This window comes from Pteronotus mesoamericanus, unplaced genomic scaffold (genome assembly GCF_021234165.1).
Source record: "Pteronotus mesoamericanus isolate MK-2021 breed Mesoamerican mustached bat unplaced genomic scaffold, CSHL_Meso_final contig_50, whole genome shotgun sequence".
NCBI lineage: Eukaryota > Metazoa > Chordata > Mammalia > Chiroptera > Mormoopidae > Pteronotus > Pteronotus mesoamericanus.
Genome location: NW_026555186.1, coordinates 17,320,998 through 17,341,689, shown reverse-complemented (window position 1 = coordinate 17,341,689; position 20,692 = coordinate 17,320,998). Strand labels below are relative to the sequence as shown.

Sequence of the window (20,692 nt, the reverse complement as noted above, 5' to 3'; positions counted from 1 at the left end):
ACAGTTAGGTAAGAAAAGTGTTATCCCCAAAAATATGATTTGCTTATGAGGAGTCACTGTCTAAATATATTAAACTTCAGAAAACAAATCGCCAGCTACAATTATAAACCTCTGAATTATGGACACTCTCAGTGAAATGTACTATTTTGTCTCATGTAACCATATCCAAAAACCAGAATGACTGAAACAGATGTTGTGTGTCAGGATCAGAGGGAGGCTTTCCAGTCATGTTACGCTAATTTGAGAAAGACTCTAAAAATCCTTTCCTGGAACCTGGCAGCATCTCTGAGCTTGGGATACATGTTGCATGTTGTTCATTAATGTGTCTGTTACGTGGAAAAAACAGATAGAATTGGATAGACTCTGGAGATCTATCCAAGTTCTTTTGTGCATTCAATGTACACTGTTTGTAATACAATGAGAAATGAGGGGGAGTTTGGAGATCTTTTGATTGCAAAGAAGTATTTTCAATCTTTTGGTTGAAAATAGCAGTGCTTATGGGCATTGATTGGGGTTTGGAAATATTTTCACCTCAAAACCTGTTGTAACAGATATTTTGTGCTGAAATTATATCTGCATATATCAAGTTATGTGATTTCATTTTGCTAAGAGTAACTTTCTTAATTTACTTGACTTTTATTTATTAATTACAAAGGCAGTATTTGCAGTGGTTAAATGCATAGGCTCTGGACTTGGACTATCTGGCTTAAAATACCAATTCTATCACCTGCTGGGAACATAGGACCTTAAGAAATTTACTTAACTTTTGTGCCTCAGTTTTTTCAACTTGAAATCACATCACATCGGAGTGATTGTAATGACCAATTAAGTAATGATTCAAAGTACGTCTGCTTAGGGCATTTGAGTATTGCACTTTTAACTGGTGAATTTTTAGTCATTCAGTATGCGAGAGGATGATCCTCTACGGGTATAATGACAGATAGGGGTTATTGTGTTACCAAGCTGAATGCTTGTCTCTTCTTCCAACTGAAAGAAGACCCAGAAATAGAAGATATTCTATGTTAAAATTCTAGTGGCCATCAAAACCCATTGTCTTCATTGAAGTTTGGCTAATATTTAACAGAAAGCACTGTAGTATATATTATTTTAGCAAAGTGATCAAGAGTATTTCTGTTCTAGTATTGGAAGCTTTTTTAAAGTGGATGTATCAAAACAAAAGGAAAGACTCTGAGGATTGCAATTTTTTCTTTAGGCATAAAATAAGCAAGCTGTGTTAATGTTTCTGATAATAAGTTGTGCACTATAAAATGTTAACCTTTCTTTTAAATGAAATGTTAACTTACTATTTTAATAGAGATATTCCTAACATTTAGGTTTTTTGGTGGGGAAGACACCTCTTTTTTTTTTTTTTTTTGAATTTTTAAAAATTTTTTCAATTCCAGTTGACTTTTGATATTATATTAATTTCAGATGTACAGCATAGTGGTTAGACATTTATTTTTATAGTTAAGGAAGTGATTCCCCCCATAAGTCTAGTACCCACTGGGCACAATACATAGTTATTGCAATATCACTGACTATATTCCCTATGCTTTATTTTACATTCCCATCATTTTTTTAAATTTCCTTAATTTTCTTTTGTTATTATATTTTTTCCATTACTGTTTATCCCCCTTATAGTGCCTCCCCCCTGCAGTCACCACACTGGTGTCCCTGTCCATGAGCTCCTTTGCCTTTTTGCTCAATCCCTTCACCCCTTACGCCCCCATAGCTGTCAACCTGCTCTCTATCTATGAGTCTGTATCTATTTTGCTTGACCTAACGTTTAGTTTTAATCTAGAAACAGGCCTATTTTAATCGATTTAACCTTGAATAAACGCATTCAACCTTTTTATTGAAACAAATTGAGTTTAGGAAAACACATTGTATGCTCAAAATGTAGCCCTAAAATAAATCAAAGCAGATATATTTCTATGTTTAATAAAACCTAGATAATTTTTTTACATTAGTAGTCTTTTGATAGTTAATTAGGTGGACCATACTGAACTAGATAGAATGTATAATCAGTTCTGTTAGGAAGTGTCCAGTCCATTTTCGACTTCCCTATTGACTTTAATGCTCATATAGAGCTGATGTACAAATCCTTCTAAGTCTTGTGTCATTAGCCCCTTTCTTTCCATACTAGACAAATTAATATTGAACTGGAACTGTTGAAATAAACGGTTTTCAGAGTCATTCTCTTCCAAATTATAGTACATATTGCCACCAAATTGACCTTATTTAAATCTCTCTATATATTATTTATCTACATCACAAGTAAATTTTAATAATTTTTACATAGAAGTGAGTCTAAAAAATTTAACATCTCTTACCTCTCCCGAGGCTACCTACCTTCCCCAAACTGATTATTTTTCTTCCACATGTACCGTTTTTCAAGGCCAAATTCAAGTCCTGCTTCTTCTTTGAATTATTTTACATTGATCTCTCTCTCTCTCTCTCTCTCTCTGTTATGCATTTAAGCTCTTGAGGCACCAACTGTTTCTATTTTTAATTTTATATTTATCATTTGTTTTCTTTATTGGAGGGCTATATACATTTTTGCACTTAGATATACTTACTGTTTTTTAATCTCTGCCAACAAGCCAATTAACTACTAAGTGTTCAATAATGATGATGATTTGAAAGCCCTGTTCTACAATGTTCAGATGTGGTTTTAGATATAGGGATAATAGAATTTTATCATCAAAATTTATAACCATTTAAAAGCTAACTGAAAAATTATCACAATGAAAATTTAAAATAAAATGTTAGGATATGTTATTCTGTGAAGTGAAAACTACCATGAAGTTTAATTAAAAGAGCTTTATTCAAAGGAGCACAGGCATATAGATGGGAAAACAAACAAACAAACAAAAAACCTGCTCAGGAATTCCACCTCAAGCTGCCCTTACTGGAATACCATGACTTTGTAAGAATTTCATGACTTGGCAGGCTTCACAGCTTGTCACAGCATATGTCCCAAGTGAAGCCAAGGACAGAATTTAATGTTAACTAGACAAAGAGCTCAGGTCAGCCAGATTTATACAATTTTCCATAGAAATATCTATCATCAATTTTAAATATTGGATCAGCTACTTAAGGAGGGGGTTGGTATAAAGTTGAAATAAAAGGTCTTGGCACCTCATAGACAATCAAATCTCAGTTGCACCTTATTGAATTTTATGTCTATGGACAAATTATTTAACCTTATTAAGCCCCCATCAATACAATAGTAGTAATGAAACAATACCTTAAGAGCTGTAACAAGAATTAAGTGAAATAAAATGGAAACTGCCTGGGACATAGTGGATATCTACTTACTAAGTGTAAACTTTTGTGAGTCCCATGTATCAGCTAGTAACAGGTTTCATTTATTGGATGTTTATTCTGTACCGGGCACTCTTCTAAACACTTTATAGCATGGATAATAACACATCGTCAACATTCTTATACAAGAGCTATCATTATTATTATCATTCTATTAATATTTAAAAGATGAGGAACTGAGCCACAGACAAGTAAAGTAACACAGCTAGAAAGCATCATAGCTGGAGTGCAAAACAAGCTTTTGGGTTCCAAACACGCCCCCTTAACTATTAGACAACACAAGCTCTGCCTCTCTCACACCGTTTCCATGGTTCACATCCTACGGGCCTTTGAAAAAGCAGCCTCATTTTAACACAGTATTTACCGAATTAAAACACAGTTGTAAGAAGCATATAATGCATTCTATCGTCAAGTATAAATGATTTTAATTTATCCGTTCCTTTGAGTTAGCTGCACCGTTGCTCCCTTGGAGTTGTGGGAAATCCAGTCTTGCTTATTTCCCGCTAGACAAGGGTGCACTTTTCATCCCTTGTACCAGACCCTATGGAAATCTTATTTCTTTCTTGTTTTGCTGCCTGTGAATAATTAAATAAATGTTAACAAGGATTCTGAATAATCTAAAAAGGCAAATTTTGAAACTCCATAACAAAGTATGTAGGAAAACCTTGTTTGTGTAGTTAAGAGATGTTATCTGCTGTTCTAGATGTGGGTGATATTATCAAAGAATTTAACCCACTTTTACATTTTCACTTGTTAAAACCTAAGGCCTTATTTGGCTGTCACTTACAAGACTGTTTTTTCCAGAAAACTTTCTGGCAGCTAATTTTAAAGAGATTTTATTTTTAAAAAAGGGAGGCAAGATGTGTACGTGGTGCTTTTGTTGAAAGAGTTCTTCTGACCCTCTGCATTGTTATAAAGAAAATTGCCAGTTTCTCCAAACCTCACCCACCTTTGGTTATGTTGAGAACTTTACAATTTGCGCCTCCAAAAGCAGTGATTTTCGAGCCTGATTTTGAAACACTGCAGGGTGTTTCGAGTTATTTCTAGGGGTTGGAGAAGAATTCTCAAAACAAAATGAATTTTATTTTCAAAAAGCAGCAGGCATGTCATATATCATTGGGTAGATTCAGGCAGATTATTGTGGAGATGGGAAAATTACACAAATAAGGATAGAATATGTGGCCCTGCAAAGAGGCAGCTAATTGCGCTCTGTCATGGTAGGTACCCTTTAACATGTCCCAAAGCAAGGGGAGATTTGCAGAATGCCTTTGTTTCGTTTTAGTCTATGTTTAACCACAACTCTCAATGAATCTTTACTAGAATATTGTTTTATCTTCTGTTTTAGTTTAGTTGTGTTTGTCAGCAAAGGGTGCCATCTCTCTAAGTATCCACATGACATGCTATTTATGAGAACACAAGCTTGTGAATAGTTAACTCCTCTTCAGAGAAGGCCACTGAGAGCAAGAACTGGAACCTGGAATCCCCTGAAAGAAATGAATTTCTCAGCATATGGCCCATATCTTTCTTAATCACATAAATTCTTTTATTTAGTCACTGAGAATCACTTTTCTTTAAGTAAAGCCAGACATTTAAACATCTCCAGCTTCCAGGCTCTCATCTGGGTACTTCAGCTATACTTTGTCATGTCAGTTATTTTGCGCTCTATCCACCCTACTAGATTATAAACTCTCAGAGGACAGGGACAGCCTCAAGCTATTCTTTAAATATCCTAGAACACTCATTATGGTGCCTAGCACAAAATAATTGCCCACAAATATTTGAAGGGAATTAATTATTTAGAAAGTGTGAATTTTTTCTAATGCTTTTAATGCCGTGTCAGTATATTGCCTACTGTTTGTTTGTTTTTTTTTGTTTTTCTCACTTTATCCTGTTATTGGAATTTTTATTTCCACAAATCTGAACAAGTTTTATACCTACTGACTCCTTGGCTTTTTTTTTTTTAATTTTTATTTTTGAACAAAACATGCTTACCCTTTTATCTGCACATTCTAGTTTCTCATTCTGGGATGCATTTGTTTTTTTTAACCTTCCTTTCCATTAATTTTTGATCCATCCCCTCTTCAGGCTTTACTCCACTTTAGCATTCTTTCATCAGTTATGTGTAGCATGTTCACTGTATCTTTCTGTACCTGACAATATCACTTCTTAGGTGTTCTGGTGTCTTTTCTTTTCCTCAGCCCTCGCCCAGCCCCCTCCATGGAGTCAGTACATTACGAGCTCTTTGAGGGAAAGCATTGCACGCCTGGTTTGCACGCCTCCTGCCGCAGTCGTCAGTCCCTCAGCTTACTTAAAAAAAAAAACTGGTTACTTGTTTTAAAGAATATGTATATTCTTTAAACTAAGGGACCCCGCCACGTAATGGCGCACGGTGATGAAAGCTTTTGTATTGGTGAAAATCCTTGATGAGTAAAAATAAGCATACCCTGATTTTTAAAATTTGAATATTTACACAGCAGATTTTATGATTAAGTCATGGCATATGTCTCATTAAATTATTATAGGTACATCAAGTGCTGACTGTGCTTCAGGACCTCAGAGTATTCTTTTCTGTAGCTTTTTAAAAGCAAATAATTAAAACTTAAGGTGGAACAACCAGGGAGACAGATAGGAGAATCTTTTAGGATTGACCTAATAGTAATCATAGAACTCTCCCCTTAATAATGAATTGGACTCTTCCGTTCTCCATGTTATCTGGATGCATTCTGCAACTCCTTCTTAAGTTGTGCTTTTATTTAAACAAATGGAAAATATTTGCAGACCCTGAGAAATGTGATTTGATTTTAATCCTGAACTATCAGTAGCATCACTAGGCTGCTGGGTTATCTCTATTCAAGTTTGGGTGTCCTTGCAATCCAGGTCTAACAGAGTGTATAATATAATTTATAATATACGATTGAATAGAGTTTATCACTCGATTACTTGAATTGTGACATTTAAATTTTTTTCCAGTAGCAAACTAAATAGGCAAAAAGTAACTCTTTTTTTATTTTGAACCGCAAATAGAAATCTTAGAAGACAGCTGAGAAAATTACTATGAAAAGCTAGACATATTTCATTCTTTTATAGTTAAATTCCTAAAATTATACATACCATAAGGAATAATTGAAACTTTAAAATCATTTTTAACTAATCTTGTGAAAACAATCTGTCCCTCAGGAGGGTCGCTAGTTTAAATGTACGATAACAAATAGCAGTTGTGGATGTAAATAGTGTTGTTCTAGGCTTTGAAAAGGCCATGATTAGCAAGTTTGTACAACACAACAGCAACCTGTAGTGTTCTGCACGTGCGGTATTTTAAAACCTTTTGTTTGGTTTCTAACTAGGTAGAAAGAGGGGGACAACAAGAGTCCATTTTAGTCTCTTGATCTGTCTTAAAGGTGCATCCGAGTGAGTTTAGTAAGCAGAGAAATATTTCTCCTTGTCGATCTAAAGCTTGTTTATTCTCCCCTTGTAAAAACCAAAGGACTAGTAATTTTCTTTTATGAACGTTGACTGAAGGGAGATAAACAGCCCTCGTGGGAGAGGAAGGTCAAGTTCAAAGTTTTTCTTTCCTTTGGATTCAGGAATAAGCAAATGGAAAGACCAGCCAAACAACTGAGCAGTAGGCATCTGATGGCTAAGCCCTCCCCCCAGCACTTTTTATGTACATAAGCAGAAGTCACTCCAGCAGCTGCGGCGCATTAGTTCCAATAGTTTAGCACGCTGCTCCGTAGCGCTGACAAAGCCCAGCTAGCGCGGCGGCTTCCCTCCATGTTCCTTTGCGGCGGGAGTGCTTCAAGGCGATCTTTGGCGGGGGATCGGCAGAGGAGGGGTGGCGTTTAATAGGCTTCCGCTGAGCAGTACGCTCCCGCGCCCACAGCCAGCCCATCTCCACCGAGAGACTGAGGCAGGCGACCGAATGAACTAACAGCAGCTGGATACGACCTGCTTCCCTGAGCATTTCTCCGGACTCTGAGCGAAGCAGTCACTGGAAAGAGGCCAGGGAACCACGTTGCCCTGGATTGTTGCCAACTGTACAAAGTTGACCGGGGGAAAATGGCTCAGCAGACGACAAGCCCGGACACCTTAGCCGTACCTGAAGTGGATAATCTGCATTGTTCAAACCCCTGGCTGAACGAGGATCTTGTGAAATCCTTGCGGGAAAACCTGTTGCAGCACGAGAAGTCCAAGACAGCAAGGAAATCGGTTTCTCCCAAGCTCTCCCCAGTGATTTCTCCGAGAAATTCCCCAAGGCTTCTGCGCAGGATGCTTCTCAGTAGCAACATCCCCAAACAGCGGCGTTTCACTGTGGCACATACGTGGTAAGGTTTGCACAGATCATTGGAAATGGTGGCCGTTCCCCCAGTGATTTTCGTTCCTCCCGCCTTCCACTTTAAGGAGTGGAAAGGGAGTACCAGTATCTTCTCTCACCTGTGATTTATCATAAATAATCTACCTTAACAATAAATCCCACAGAGGTCCAAGTCAGGGCAGGAAGTCTTGAGATTGGTAATAGGAGCGGCTGAGGTGGGTGGTTCTCAAAGTTCAATTCCTATTGCAAGTTCCTACAAGAAAATTGGATTCCAGATGTCAATAAGAATGCAGTTTTACTCCTATACTGATGTGGCGGTGTTCTTTTGATTTCTTAAGCTAATTTCCCTGCCAGATTCTACAACAGCCTAGGAAAGAAAGGACCATAAAGGAGAGGAAAATTGTAACTTGCTTTCCTTTCTTCATGATCCCCAGTAGAACAGAAATGTGTATAGTGTGTGTGTGTGTGTGTGTGTGTGTGTGTGTGTACTTGTGTGTTCCTGTAAAACCCCTTCTCAGTTTAATGTGTCTGTAATCTCAGAGATGCCCTTCTAAAAGAAAGGGTGTAGGGACTCTGCAGAAAGTTGCAGGCTGGCACTTGGTAATATTGTTGTGTTCTTGGTAATATTGGTGTGTTCTTGGTAATATTGGTGTGTTCTTGGTAATATTGGTGTTCTTTGAATTCTTCGAATATTGTGCTGGTATTTTAATTTTCTTTTTGAAGATGTTTTTCATAATGTGTGAATTTATTTTATGCATGTGCTTCCATAAATTTTTCTAGATGATTCATGTTATTTTCATGATCTTGTAAAAGCAAATATTAAGATAAGCCATTGTGCGAGCTTATTATGGTGTTTCTGCCCCAGAAGAAGCCATTCCAGGCTATGATTAGAGAGAGAGGGGTCTGTGATGCACACGGCTAATTTTAGTTAGTAGTAGGTTCCATATACTACGGGTGAAATGAATGTTAATTATGATACAAAACAAGCATAACAAAAAGAACGAATGAGCATGTTAGCTGAGAAACCAATTGAATAATTTTTATAGTTCTTCTATAGAAAACAAACGATTATGCCAGGAATGGAAAGCAAAACAACACAAAACAGAAACAAGACTTGTAGGAAAGAAGTAGCAAGTAGGGAGAATCAAAATCTACATTAGCAATATGGCCACATCCAGGAGTGCATTAAATGTCATAGATAAAAATAGATGACAAAGGAAATAAAAGGGATGTCCTGCCTAAGCAAACTTCTGACCTCAGAATTTTAAGTAGCTAGTTCTCTGATTGGGGAAATGTTCTTATTTTCCCCCAAATTTTAACTAGGTGGCATTTCTAGTTAGATATAATGCTTATAAGAGGGGTAAGACAGGCATCGAATTTTACAGTCTTAAAGAGATATGAGAAAATGGTGACTTTTCCCTGGGGAAGATATTATTGAAATTTTTTGTCAGAAACAAGCAGTGAATGAAAGGTATAGATAAACACTGTGAGATGCTTTGAGGAACAGGGATGGCTTGAAACCAGGCATCAGGTGTCAGAGTAGGGAAGCTGGCTGGAGTTCATAAAGGGTCAAGCCCAGAATTTAGGTATCCGGTGTCCCTTTTGGTTGAGATGCCTTTTTTAAAAAAAAATTAGAGTTCTTACATTGTACCCATCGTTGAATGGGTAAGCCTCAACTCAGCTGCTTGCTGCTTGAATTCAATCTGAGTGAAGCAACCTAGAGTTCAACTGAAGGTTATCTGAACTATTTGGACATGTTGAGATGTAAGGAAGGCAGGAAATCTCACAAAAACAGGCTTTCTTCTGAAATTTCTGGCACTTCCTTTTCTGGTGCTCTTTGGAGAGACTCCAAAAGCACACTTTCTGCCAATATTTCATTTTGGTATGTCAGGTCTCAGCCAGATCAGGGAGGCATCAAAAGAGCAATGGAAATGAAAAATAAAAATCCTATCAATTCTTAAGAACTCAAGAGGAAACAATAGTCCTCATGGACTAACAGCATTTAGCAGGGAAGTTGGAAAGAGTACCTCACATTTTTCTTATTGGTTCAATGGGTTCCAAGGTTTTTATAATATCCACAAGTATCTTTTGACAAATGTCTCATCTGTGCTTTTATGAGCACCATACATAACTTTAAAAGCTATTCCATATTGTTCTGTTTTATATACATAAAACTATCTAAAACTCTGCTACTACCACAACACTCAAATCCTCTGCTTCTTCTAAATTAGTAACCAGCCATGTAAATATTTCCCTGGTGTGTTCCCACCTCAGAATATTGGTTCTTGCACCTGATTTTCCTCCCTTCCAGTTGATATGCATATACTTATTACCTACTGAATCCAGAATATGTATTTGTACCTACTGATCACAAAGTTAACAAGAGCTATGTTTTGCAAATAATTTACACTCTGGGTGGAAATAATAAATCATATTGGAAGGCATTTATTTTATGTTAAGGTAATCACATTACAACATGCTCTCCAAATCTCAGTAGGTTGACACCGTACATGGAAATTTATTGCTGCTGATTCTCATGGGGAGATAGCATGCCCTGGGGTGCTTCATGGACATGGGATCCTACCATCTTGTTGTTCCACTATTTGTAACACATATGTCAGGCTCAGCTGAATCAAGGAAAAAGACCATGGAAGACGGCATGTGTGAGTCTGGCCAAGAAGGACGCATATCACTTATACTAGTATTCCCTGGCCAGAACTTAGTTTTATGGCCACATCTAACTGCAAGGGAAGGAGGGGAACCTAACACATCTGTTCCCAGCAATAAGGCAAAACAGATTTGGTGAATAGTTAGTCCATCTCAGTCACAGTACCTGGTTCATCCTCCATCCCATAGTTGAATTCATAGAATAACATCTCTGTTGACCAGTCCTTTATGATCTCTGCACACCTGGATGCAGGCCAGAAAAAGAAATTCAATTTTTTGACAATATTGAAAGTCCTTTCAAATATTTAGCTGAAGTTTCCTTCTCTGGACTTGTCACCAGGATCTGCTTTGAAAACCCCACAGCTTGAATCTGTCCTGTCTTCCACAGTGCAACAGTCCAGAGGGAAGGGGGTGGATGGGGCTGGGTGGAGGTGGGCAAAGGGGTGGGGGGAATGGGAGATCTATAATAGTGTCAACGAGAAAAAATAAAGCTAATTTAAAAAAGGCTTGGAGTTCCTCACCGGAGAGCCAGGGCCCTGAGCTATTATTCTTGGTATACCCATTAATCAATATTTTCAATGTCAGTATCCTTTTGAAAAAATTATTTTCTTTTCTTAATAAAATGCCCTGAGTTACTTCACCTTACAGGCTGTATTTACCAGATCGACCCTGGTTGTTTGTACCGTCTTCATTTGGATTGCCACGGCCCGTTTAAAGGGTAGGGTCCTGAACTGACACAGTGCTCCAGATGCTGTGTGACTTGTACAGAGAGCATCTCAACAGAAGCCAGACTCCTTAAATTTAAATTCTGACTTTCCATTTACTAGTTGCGTGATTTTGAACAAGTTACTTAATATGTGTCACAATTTCCCTGTTATGCAATTTCTTGGGAGTACTAGTAGTATCTATTTGTTGTGGTGGTTTTATTAAGTTGTTATGTAGAGTTGTGTGTAAACTATTTTGTGTTGCCCGGGGATAGACACTTAGTGTCATTATAAGTTAATATATTCCTTATTATGTGCTACATATCTATTATTCCAGTCTTGGTCTGTCTGCATTTTTAGGATCATGTTTAAATTTTTATAGATGATTACCCTGTCAAGTTGTTTGTAGATGGATTGGACTAAAAAGAATATATGTGAAGAAACCAAGAGTTCAAAGGAATATTGGGTGTATGCCTGTTTCATGGGACACGAGAAAGCAGAAGGGAGAGATACTGCTGGGGCACAGACCGAAGAGGACTTGGTGCCTCTTCCCTGTCACTCCCATTCCACGTCTTTCAAATGCCTCTCCTCCCGAGAGCTTCCTCCTGTTACCCCCAAGTGAAAACAATCTGCTGCGTTTTCAAAATCTCTAGCACATTTTCCTTATGCTATTCCCTCAATGTTTATTGATCATAATTGTATCACTAGCTAATGTTTATTGAACCTCTGATGCCGTGTGTTAGACTGGAACCTTCTCATGTCCATGATTTTCATACTCTGTTTTACTGTTTTTACTTATTATCTTGTGCCTCGTTGTCTAGTGATTATAGACAGAACTGTGCTTTCATCGGAGTAGGTGATCCCCTCTGATGTCAGCTGGAACTCTAAGATTAGTAAAACCTCTGATGAAGGAAACTTCCCATGTGAGTTTATTTCAAGAAAATCAAACACCCAGGAAAATGTTTGTATTTTTCAGGTTTTCTTCTTAATTCACACTGTGTTCTATGCACTGAATGAAGGGAAGTGTCCTAGGAGAAATTAGGCAATAGAGTTTCTTTGGGTAAGGTGGTATTCAGGTAATACTTACCTGAACAATACTTCATATGTTCAGGTAAGACATATGAAGAAATGTCTTATCTTCATAACTTCTGTGTATGCATGTGTGCTTTTAACATACCCGAATTATAAGCAGCACTTCACAACACCCTTGAACAACGAAATAGTTTCTTTAGGTGGATTTTTGAAAGGACTCTTTCAGGACATTTTCAGGAAATCTTTAAAGTTTCTAGGGAGCCATATTTTTTTGTTTATTATAAATTTCTCTTTACCAGGCATTGGCATTAGACCTAAAATTGTTTAGGCGTGAATGTTTGCTTTCTTGAGTCATAATTTCTTCAGCCACTCTAGTTGCTTTTATAGTGGTTGTTTAAGAAAGAAGTATACTAGACATTTCTTTAAGTTAACTTTTAGCCCCCATAAAGGAAAAATCCATCCATTTAAAGAATGTACAGGTTAAACAGAGAGAGAGAGAGAGAGCTGAGTAGTTTTTCAAAGACATTATTTAGTGATTCTCTTTGGAAACTCTCTCTTGTTCATGCACTTGCCCTACTTAAGTAGGTTATCTCTTCTCTGTCTCTTGTGCGGGGATACCCAGTGAAAGTCATTGTTGGTGCTCTCCTGGGAGACTGGAACCCAGAGGTAGGCTGTGGGTATAGTGTAATACCAGGATGTTGGGAGGAAGTCTTTTGGGAAAATCATTTGGTGAGAACAGCAGGAAATTGTGCCAACACATTGGGCGAGGCCAGCTGGCCAAGTCATTAGCTCTGTCCCTGATGTAACTGGCTATGTGTCTTTAGGGGAATCTTGGGGCATTGCAAGTTAAGTGTGTCTGTAGGTTTTGAAAGTTTTTATTAGCCCTTACTGATCTCAGAAGACCCCAGGAAGACATTCCTCATAAAGAGCTTGTCAATTGACTTGTAATATTTAAGAAATTACAAAGGTAAAAATGTGATAAACAGATACAGAGAAAAAAATGAAAACAATGTTGAAATGACCTGGCAGTTTATGATGTGTGTGTACTTCCTGTGATCTTTGTCATTTACCTTAAAGAAAAAAAAAGATAACCAACTGAAGCCATTGCTACTAGTGATAAAAATACTTCTAAGCAAAAAGCCTTACTTGTAAACTTGGTAGAAATGTTGAATGAGAAGAAAATTAAAAATTGAACCTCAAAGCCATTACAATAATTATTAAATTACAGCTTTAATTTTAAAAGTTATGCTTTGTAAAATTTCTTTATAAATAGCAAACTTCTGTGACAGAAGATAACTAAATGAGCTTCACCACTTTCTTTCTTTTTTTTTTTTTATTAAGACAGAAAGCTACCAAAATTGGTGTTCAAGTAATGGTTTCAGGAAGAAGCTTTATTATCACCATTGTAACAAAATTACTTCATTGTTGTTTAATGGTTTTGCTTTTGGAAAAAAATAATATTTTAAAACTGTGATTGATTTAGTACAGTTTGAAGTTATATATTTCCAGCTCTGCTGGCCACTTAATATTTGACCTTAGTTACTCAGCCTTTTTGAATTATAGACTCTACTCATAGGTCATATGGTTATAAAGGCATTTGATATACAAGTGGAAAAATGACTAGTTAAATTTACAAAATGATAATGAACTACAGTACATTTAAGATAAGAAAAAAAAAGTTCCATCTTGCTGTTGTGAGTGAGGTGGATGCTGCATAGATAAAAGCTGGTCAGAATTCTGTAATTATTCTGTGACTCATCAATAGGCTGCAGTGCATTCAGAATGAAAGTATTGGACACCATCTGCAAGCCAAGATTTCAGGTAGGAAATGTGGAAATCTGTAGATAACAAAAATTCCAATGTAAAATTTTCTTTTGCTATATATTTAATTATATGTTATTTTACCATATCCATCTCTTCTACTATATGTACAAAATTTTAAAATATCACTTATGTTCAATTTTAAGGATGTAAATGCTTTCTGACTACTTCAGCTGAAGTACTTCCTCTCAAAATGAGATCTTGAGTTGATAGGAGAAGGAATTATCTGATTTAATTTTGGAGTCAAAACTTTAGGTTCATAATAACATAACTTTAGAACCTTAAATTTTTACAACATAGCTATTAATGATTTAGCTTCTGCTATGTGTCAGGTACTCTGTGTATATTGACCCTTCTATATCAACTCTTCGTGACCAGATTTAGCATGAGTATTATTACCTGTGTTTTACATATGCAGATGCTGAGTCCCAGGAAAATTGTTGTATACCCAAGAGATGAAATTAGTTCAGTTAGAAGTTGAACCTGGATGTGACTAACTCGTCATCCTCTGTTCTTTCAACTTTACCTCTGTTTGGGCTAAGAGTCACATTAACGTTTTTTACTTTACCCTGCATGTATATCAAAGCTACAACAATCAATGCTCAATGATTTTACAAAAGGGTGGTTAGTTAACGGAAGGGTAGGGACATATCTCTTTCTGGGTATGAAATCTCAGTTTATTTGTCTACATATGTGGCTTATAATAATGTAGACATCCTTTTTTTCTGATAAAAATATGTGTCTGGGTAGGAGAAATATATGCCTGATTCAGAGTGCTTATTAAGTAAGACTGACATAAAAGTAAAATCAATCAGGATAATTTTATTTTCAATAATTCAGAGAAAAAGGCATGAAAGGCTTGAAATCTAAAGAGAAAGAACAAGTGAGAAATCTATTAAGGTTTGGTTCCAGAAGAGCCAGCTGGAAATGATGGTCTGCAGGCTCAAGTCACTAAGCAACAGAGCAGCAAACTGCTTGGTAACCAGAGCTGGCCTGACTCACAGACTGACTGCTAATGACTGGGTGGCCCGATAGGAGGACCATAGCCCATCTTACCTCAAAGCAACCTTCTTCTGTTCATCTGCCAGCCTTCATGCCAGTCCCTTCATTGTGCAATAGTTTCTTTGACTTAGCAAGATATCTGCTTTTAGAATGGAAGTATCTCTGGGACCAGGAGTAAATGCTATCTCTTTCTTCTTTAAAATGGCATTTCTGAGATTGTTATTTTTTTTTTGGGGGGGGAAATACGTCATAAATAAAATGTCAGATTTAATGAGAGGAAAGAAAGTGAAAACATTGGGATTAGAGGCTTGACTTTCTGGCTTTCATGAACAAATATGTGCAGAGCCAAATTGTCTGAGTTCATTTGGTGAGATTTGCCATTTATTTGGCACTTTCTACCTTATGATCTTTTCAATTTCACGCTTGTGTTTTGACTGTGTAGTTGGACTGAACCTTCCTTGAAAGTAGGACCCTCATATACATGCATCTATGCATTCACAAGTGCTACCCATATAATATGCATTTAATAAATATCTGTTGTTTGAGTGAGCAGCATACCTTACATTTCTGTGCTTCTTATGCCATAGTGAAGAGAAATTTTAAACTCAATGATTAACAATTTATGTGGACTTTGTCACCATGACTGTGTGCATGTGTGTTTGTGTATGTATGTGTGTTCTGAATTTGCACACTTGACTGGTATAATTTGACTTTAGTATATCTCAATATACTAATACATGATAGTGCCACTAATCTGTTAAATATAAGCATTTTAATAATATTTAGTTCATACTTTTAAAATAATTTGTACCTGTTGTATTTCTGAAAAAACTTATTTAAATATATTTATGATTCAGAGATTCAGAGGATACTGAATAACTACCTTGTTAAATTCTGATGACTAATCCTTATCTCTTTGAATTCATAGTGGTTAAATTATACACTATGAACTAAGCTTATAAAAGAAATGCCAAGATTTTAAGAAATTTGAGAAATAAAAAACACCCTCCATAGTTCCTTTTTTAGGATGACAATTTGAAGAAATTTGAACTGGCAGAAACTAAGCACTACTTCTCTAAATTAGATCTTCAGAATAACTAAAATTGAATAATAGAAAGCCTCTTTGAGAGATTTTGCATATAAATGTTATTTGAAAGTAAATATTTGTCCATAGTTATATCTATTTTTAGGTTGTGATAATTTCAAACCAACCAATTTCCTTTCTATTAACTTTATGAGATAGTCCTCTGATCAAATTAGCTATTATTAAAATAAAGTAACTTCCTCTCTATATTATTAGTAGGGCACATGGTTTTTTTCCATTCTTTCATATAGCTGATTTCAAATTTATATTTATAAATGATGGGTGTGTATTGTTGACCTTTTGAAGTAAGCGATTTACTGACTAATAAGGTTACATGGATTATCATTTCTGCTTGTTTACCTTCTTTAGGTTTATAGTATTTGTTTTACTTTGCTTTATTCTGTGCAGTGTGATTTTTTTATGACTTTCTATTGAGTGCCAACTAGAACAGTGTATGGTTTATGGTGGTAATAACTAAAACATATATGAATTGGAGATGGATGACGCACAAGGCAGAATGCTGTGGCTTTCCTCTGAATGGAAACTGGCCTCCTTTAATAAAGCTCCCGTTTTAATAACAAAGCAGTGCCATTAATAGTGTTATCGCTCCTGAGTCACCTTCCCAGTCTAAGGTACATATGTGGATCATTAACTGTTTTTATTTAATACTTTTTGGTGGATTTACATTTTTTATTTAAAGGCTCGTATTGCTTAAAAATACAGCTTTATATCCTACTGTAAGATGAAAAACTGCATCATTTATTATACATAGAAGATAATTTTTAAAATACAGTTTTAAAAGGCTAAATAGATTCAAACTAGATACTGTGACTTGCTAAAGACTCTGAGCCTGACGTCTGTCTGCTCTTTGTTTAAGTGAGTCAGCAAATACTACAGAGATGGAAAAGACCGAATAGGGCTTTTTTCTTTAGGTAAGAAAAATGACTGGGAAGGATTTGGAAAGGAAACAACCTTCTCATTATTTAATTCAATATTTAAAAATTCAATAAACCACATCACCTGTGTTTAAAGTCATCTTGGTGCAATGTCAGACCATTAATATACCAACCGAGTGATACCTGAATCACTAATATTTCCAGTATTGGTAGGACGTTGGTTCTTAAAGTGGTTCTTCAGGTTGGAATTGCTAAGTTGAGGGTAAATGCATTGAACTTGGGTTGCATGCTTTCATTTCTAAGAAGCAAGTGAGGTACTCGTACCCTGTTTTAGTGCCATTCTATACTTATTAATTTCCTACCTGGTAGCTACACAGATGCCAAAAAGCATAAAACTGTTCCATGGAAAATACTGTGTGTGCTAATGGCAGCTTCCAAGTTCTACTTCCAAAGGGCACAGACATAGACATTTTAAAAAGTGTAGGATCTCTATGTAAGTAAGTAAAAGCTGAGGTAAGTGAGGAATCCAATTTTCTATACTTTTCTAATTTATGGATTTATTTAATTCTAGGGTAGAATATCCACACAGGACCAGCTACGTAATTTGCAGAACCCTGTGTAAAATGAAAATAGAGGATTACTCATTCAAAAAAATATTAAGAATTTCATGACAGCAACAGCAAGAGCATTCAAACCAGCACAGGGCCCTTCTGAGAGGGAGGCCCCGCCCAATGCTTAGGCCACACCCATGAAGCCAGCCAGGCCCCCACAGTAAAAGCCACATTTACAAGCAGCTCTATAAGTGATGTCAGAGCTGTCCTTTGAGAAGCTCTGTCTTACATGAACGTCTTGATTCATCACCTCCTCAGTCAACAGAGACTCCAGAAGACTCTGCTGTGCATTGGGATAAAAAGGAAAGCTTCAATAAAAGTCAGCAGTGTACCAGCTGTAAATTAAGGAAAAGCATTATCTCACATTCATCTTGAGGGTTTTCTTGGCAAAATGGTTTATTTTATGCATACATAAAAGTCACATATCGATATGTTCAGTACCAGCAATGGCAATATAGTATTAGCATTTGTACTTATGCCCACTCCTCTTTCTCGAACCTGTCTCATTCACTAGCTTAACTCCTACTTTTTGTAAGATCTCCCTTTTCCTCTTTCATTGACTTTATTTCCAGCAACTTAAATCAAAGTGCACCCCCCCCCCCAGTCCTGTAATTAGCCCTTTGACCTTAGTGCAGTACACTCCCTGCACCATCAGCCTGACTTCTGCTCCAGCTCCAACTGTTTGCTCCATTTAACAAAAGCCAATTCTTTAACCTGGCTTCAGTTCCTTATGTCTCTCTGGACCTTTCTAGTTGGGAGATCTAATCTTGCCTTGGCTATAACTTGTAAAACTGAATTTACTCTTTCCCCATTTCTGTTTTATTCTGTCCATGGAACACTGTTTCCAAGTGAACCCACCTGAATCATCTTGACTTCTGCTTTGCTCTCCCTCTGCACAGGCCTATAGATTATTTCATCTAACAGTTCTTGCTTTTCTGTTCTTTCCCAATAATGCCACCGACTTTAGAGCTTAGCCTGATATTCGAACTACTTCAGTTAACATCCCAACGTGTGTGTGTGCCACTACCTGTCCCTTCCCCTTGAGAATGTCTACTTAGGCTTTCTCATTACTCATTCCAAAGTCCTGCTGGGGTTGCCCACTGTGTAGAGCACAGGTGAACAAACTTTTTTTTTTCTGTAAAAGGCAATATAGTAAAAATTTTAGCCTTTATGAATCATATGGTATCTTTAGCAACTACTCAATTCTGTAGTTAATAGTGCAAAAGCAGCCACAAGGTATGTAAGTGGGCATGCATACTTTCAATAAAATCTTATTTACCAAAAAAAAAAAAAAAGAAAGGAGGATGGATTTGGTCAACTGACTATAGTTTGCCAATCTCTGGTCTACAGGATGAAGTTTATACTCCTCAACTTGGCACTTGAGTCTCTCTCATCAGTTCCAAGCCAATCTCCACAACCTTATCTGGTATTGTTTCCTATGAATACTTCACCATCATTCGCTCTGGAGCTGAATTGAAAGGAGGGTTTCTCAAACTCAATACTACCAAGAATTGAGTCTGTATAATGTCTTGTTGTGGGGCTGTCTTTGGATTATAGGATATGATGGACATCCCTGAAACTAGATATCAATAATATGCACCCGGTTTTGAAATCCAAAATCTTTCCAAACATTGCCAAGTGTTTTCAATGGGAGTAAAATTGTCCCTATTTGACAACTACTGATATAGAGGGTAAGCTTTATAAGAGGAGAAACCAGTTCCATGCCAGTCACTAGTGTATCTCTAGCACCTAGCACAAATATTGCGACACAGGAAGAGGTCCAGGAACACACTGCCTGGTCCAACTTTGCTACTCATTTGTTAGGGGAGTGAGAGATCTTAGGGGTATCATTTAAACTCCACAGGCCACAATTAAGTTTATCTGTAAATGGAACTTTCCTAATTCATATGTCCTTCATAGAATTATTAAAAAGTTCAAATGATATAGTTAATGAAAAGACCTTTGGAAGGAATAAAGCACTAACCAGTCAAGTATAATGTAAAAATAGTATTGGTGGAACACAGGGTAATCTGAACCCACTGAAATAGAGGAGTTTAATTCACCTCACATACTGTGACTATTCTGTGCAAATAATGTATGGGATGCTATTGTCAAATGACATTCTCATTCTCTCTCTCTTTGTCTCTCTCTGCCTCTCTCTCTCTCTCTCTCTCTCTCTCTCTCTCACACACACACACACACACACACACACACACACTCACCCCCAGGGATTTACATGCTTAAATGAAACACAATCAACTTTATCTTTCTTAGCAGCTTCACCACAAATAAAAGGAAGTGACATTTTTAGTTATTACCCCACGCTAGGCTCGCTAAACCACAAGTGTGTGCATTGAACATTCTCAATAGTTGGAATCTGAGATTCAGTTCAATTAGGCCAACCTATACCATCCTTCAGCTAGCTAATGTCCTTCTGCTCCTTCTAGGAATTCCTCTGAAATAGCAGAATACACAACTGTAGTTCCATCTAAAGCGTTCACTTCACTGGTGGCAGTTGTGTTCTAATCCATTGAACAGAGACATTTTTAAATGTGAGGTCTGTGCCTGCCTTTTCACTAAATTGCAGGAGAATATAATGCTTGGAATATATCTACCAATTTGCTCTGAAGACATTTTCTCTATGTCAGGACTGCCTCACTAGGGTAAGAGTCAAGAGCTAAATATCCTGTTATCCTTTCATCCAATCAAAAAATAACTTATGAGTGTCTATTCTATTTCTATCACTATTCTAGGGATGTAACATGGAGCATGTATTCCAGTGGGGGAGAAAACAAATGTACAGATAAATATTCCGGTGAATCAGAGAATAACAAGTACAGTAAAGAAGAATAACGCAGGGTAAGAGGATAGAGAATTTTATATAAGCTGTTTGAGAAGGACCCTCTAAAAGCAACAACGGAGTAGAGATCTGAAGGAGGTGACTGAGCGACTCTGTGACTGTCTAGGGGAAGAGCATTTCAGGCAGAAGAAATAACAAGTTCAATGACAAGAATCTCATTTGAAGCTGTGCAGTAGAAGGAGGATATGACTGATGCGTTTCAGGGAGGGAGATGTTATGGAAAATGAGGTCAGAGACATAGAAACGGGTCAGTGCTTTGAGGCTGTAATAAGGGATTTTGGTGGTTTTTTTTGTTTTTGTTTTTTTGTTTTTGTTTATGACAATGCTGTATTGGAGGGGGAAGGGATAGCAGTGCGGGTGTCTGCCTCAGGGAGAG

General features: G+C 36.9%; 1 protein-coding gene across 1 annotated transcript in view; it reads left to right on the top strand.

Annotated features, from left to right (window-relative positions):
- The first annotated feature begins 7,088 nt into the window (after positions 1 to 7,088).
- PDE4D (phosphodiesterase 4D) overlaps positions 7,089 to 20,692 on the top strand; it is a 670,126-nt gene continuing 656,522 nt past the window's right edge. Inside the window, exon 1 of the mRNA XM_054578374.1 lies at positions 7,089 to 7,649. Coding sequence (XP_054434349.1) covers positions 7,384 to 7,649 — 266 coding nt within the window. The 5' untranslated portion in view covers positions 7,089 to 7,383. The remainder of the gene's footprint in view (positions 7,650 to 20,692) is intronic.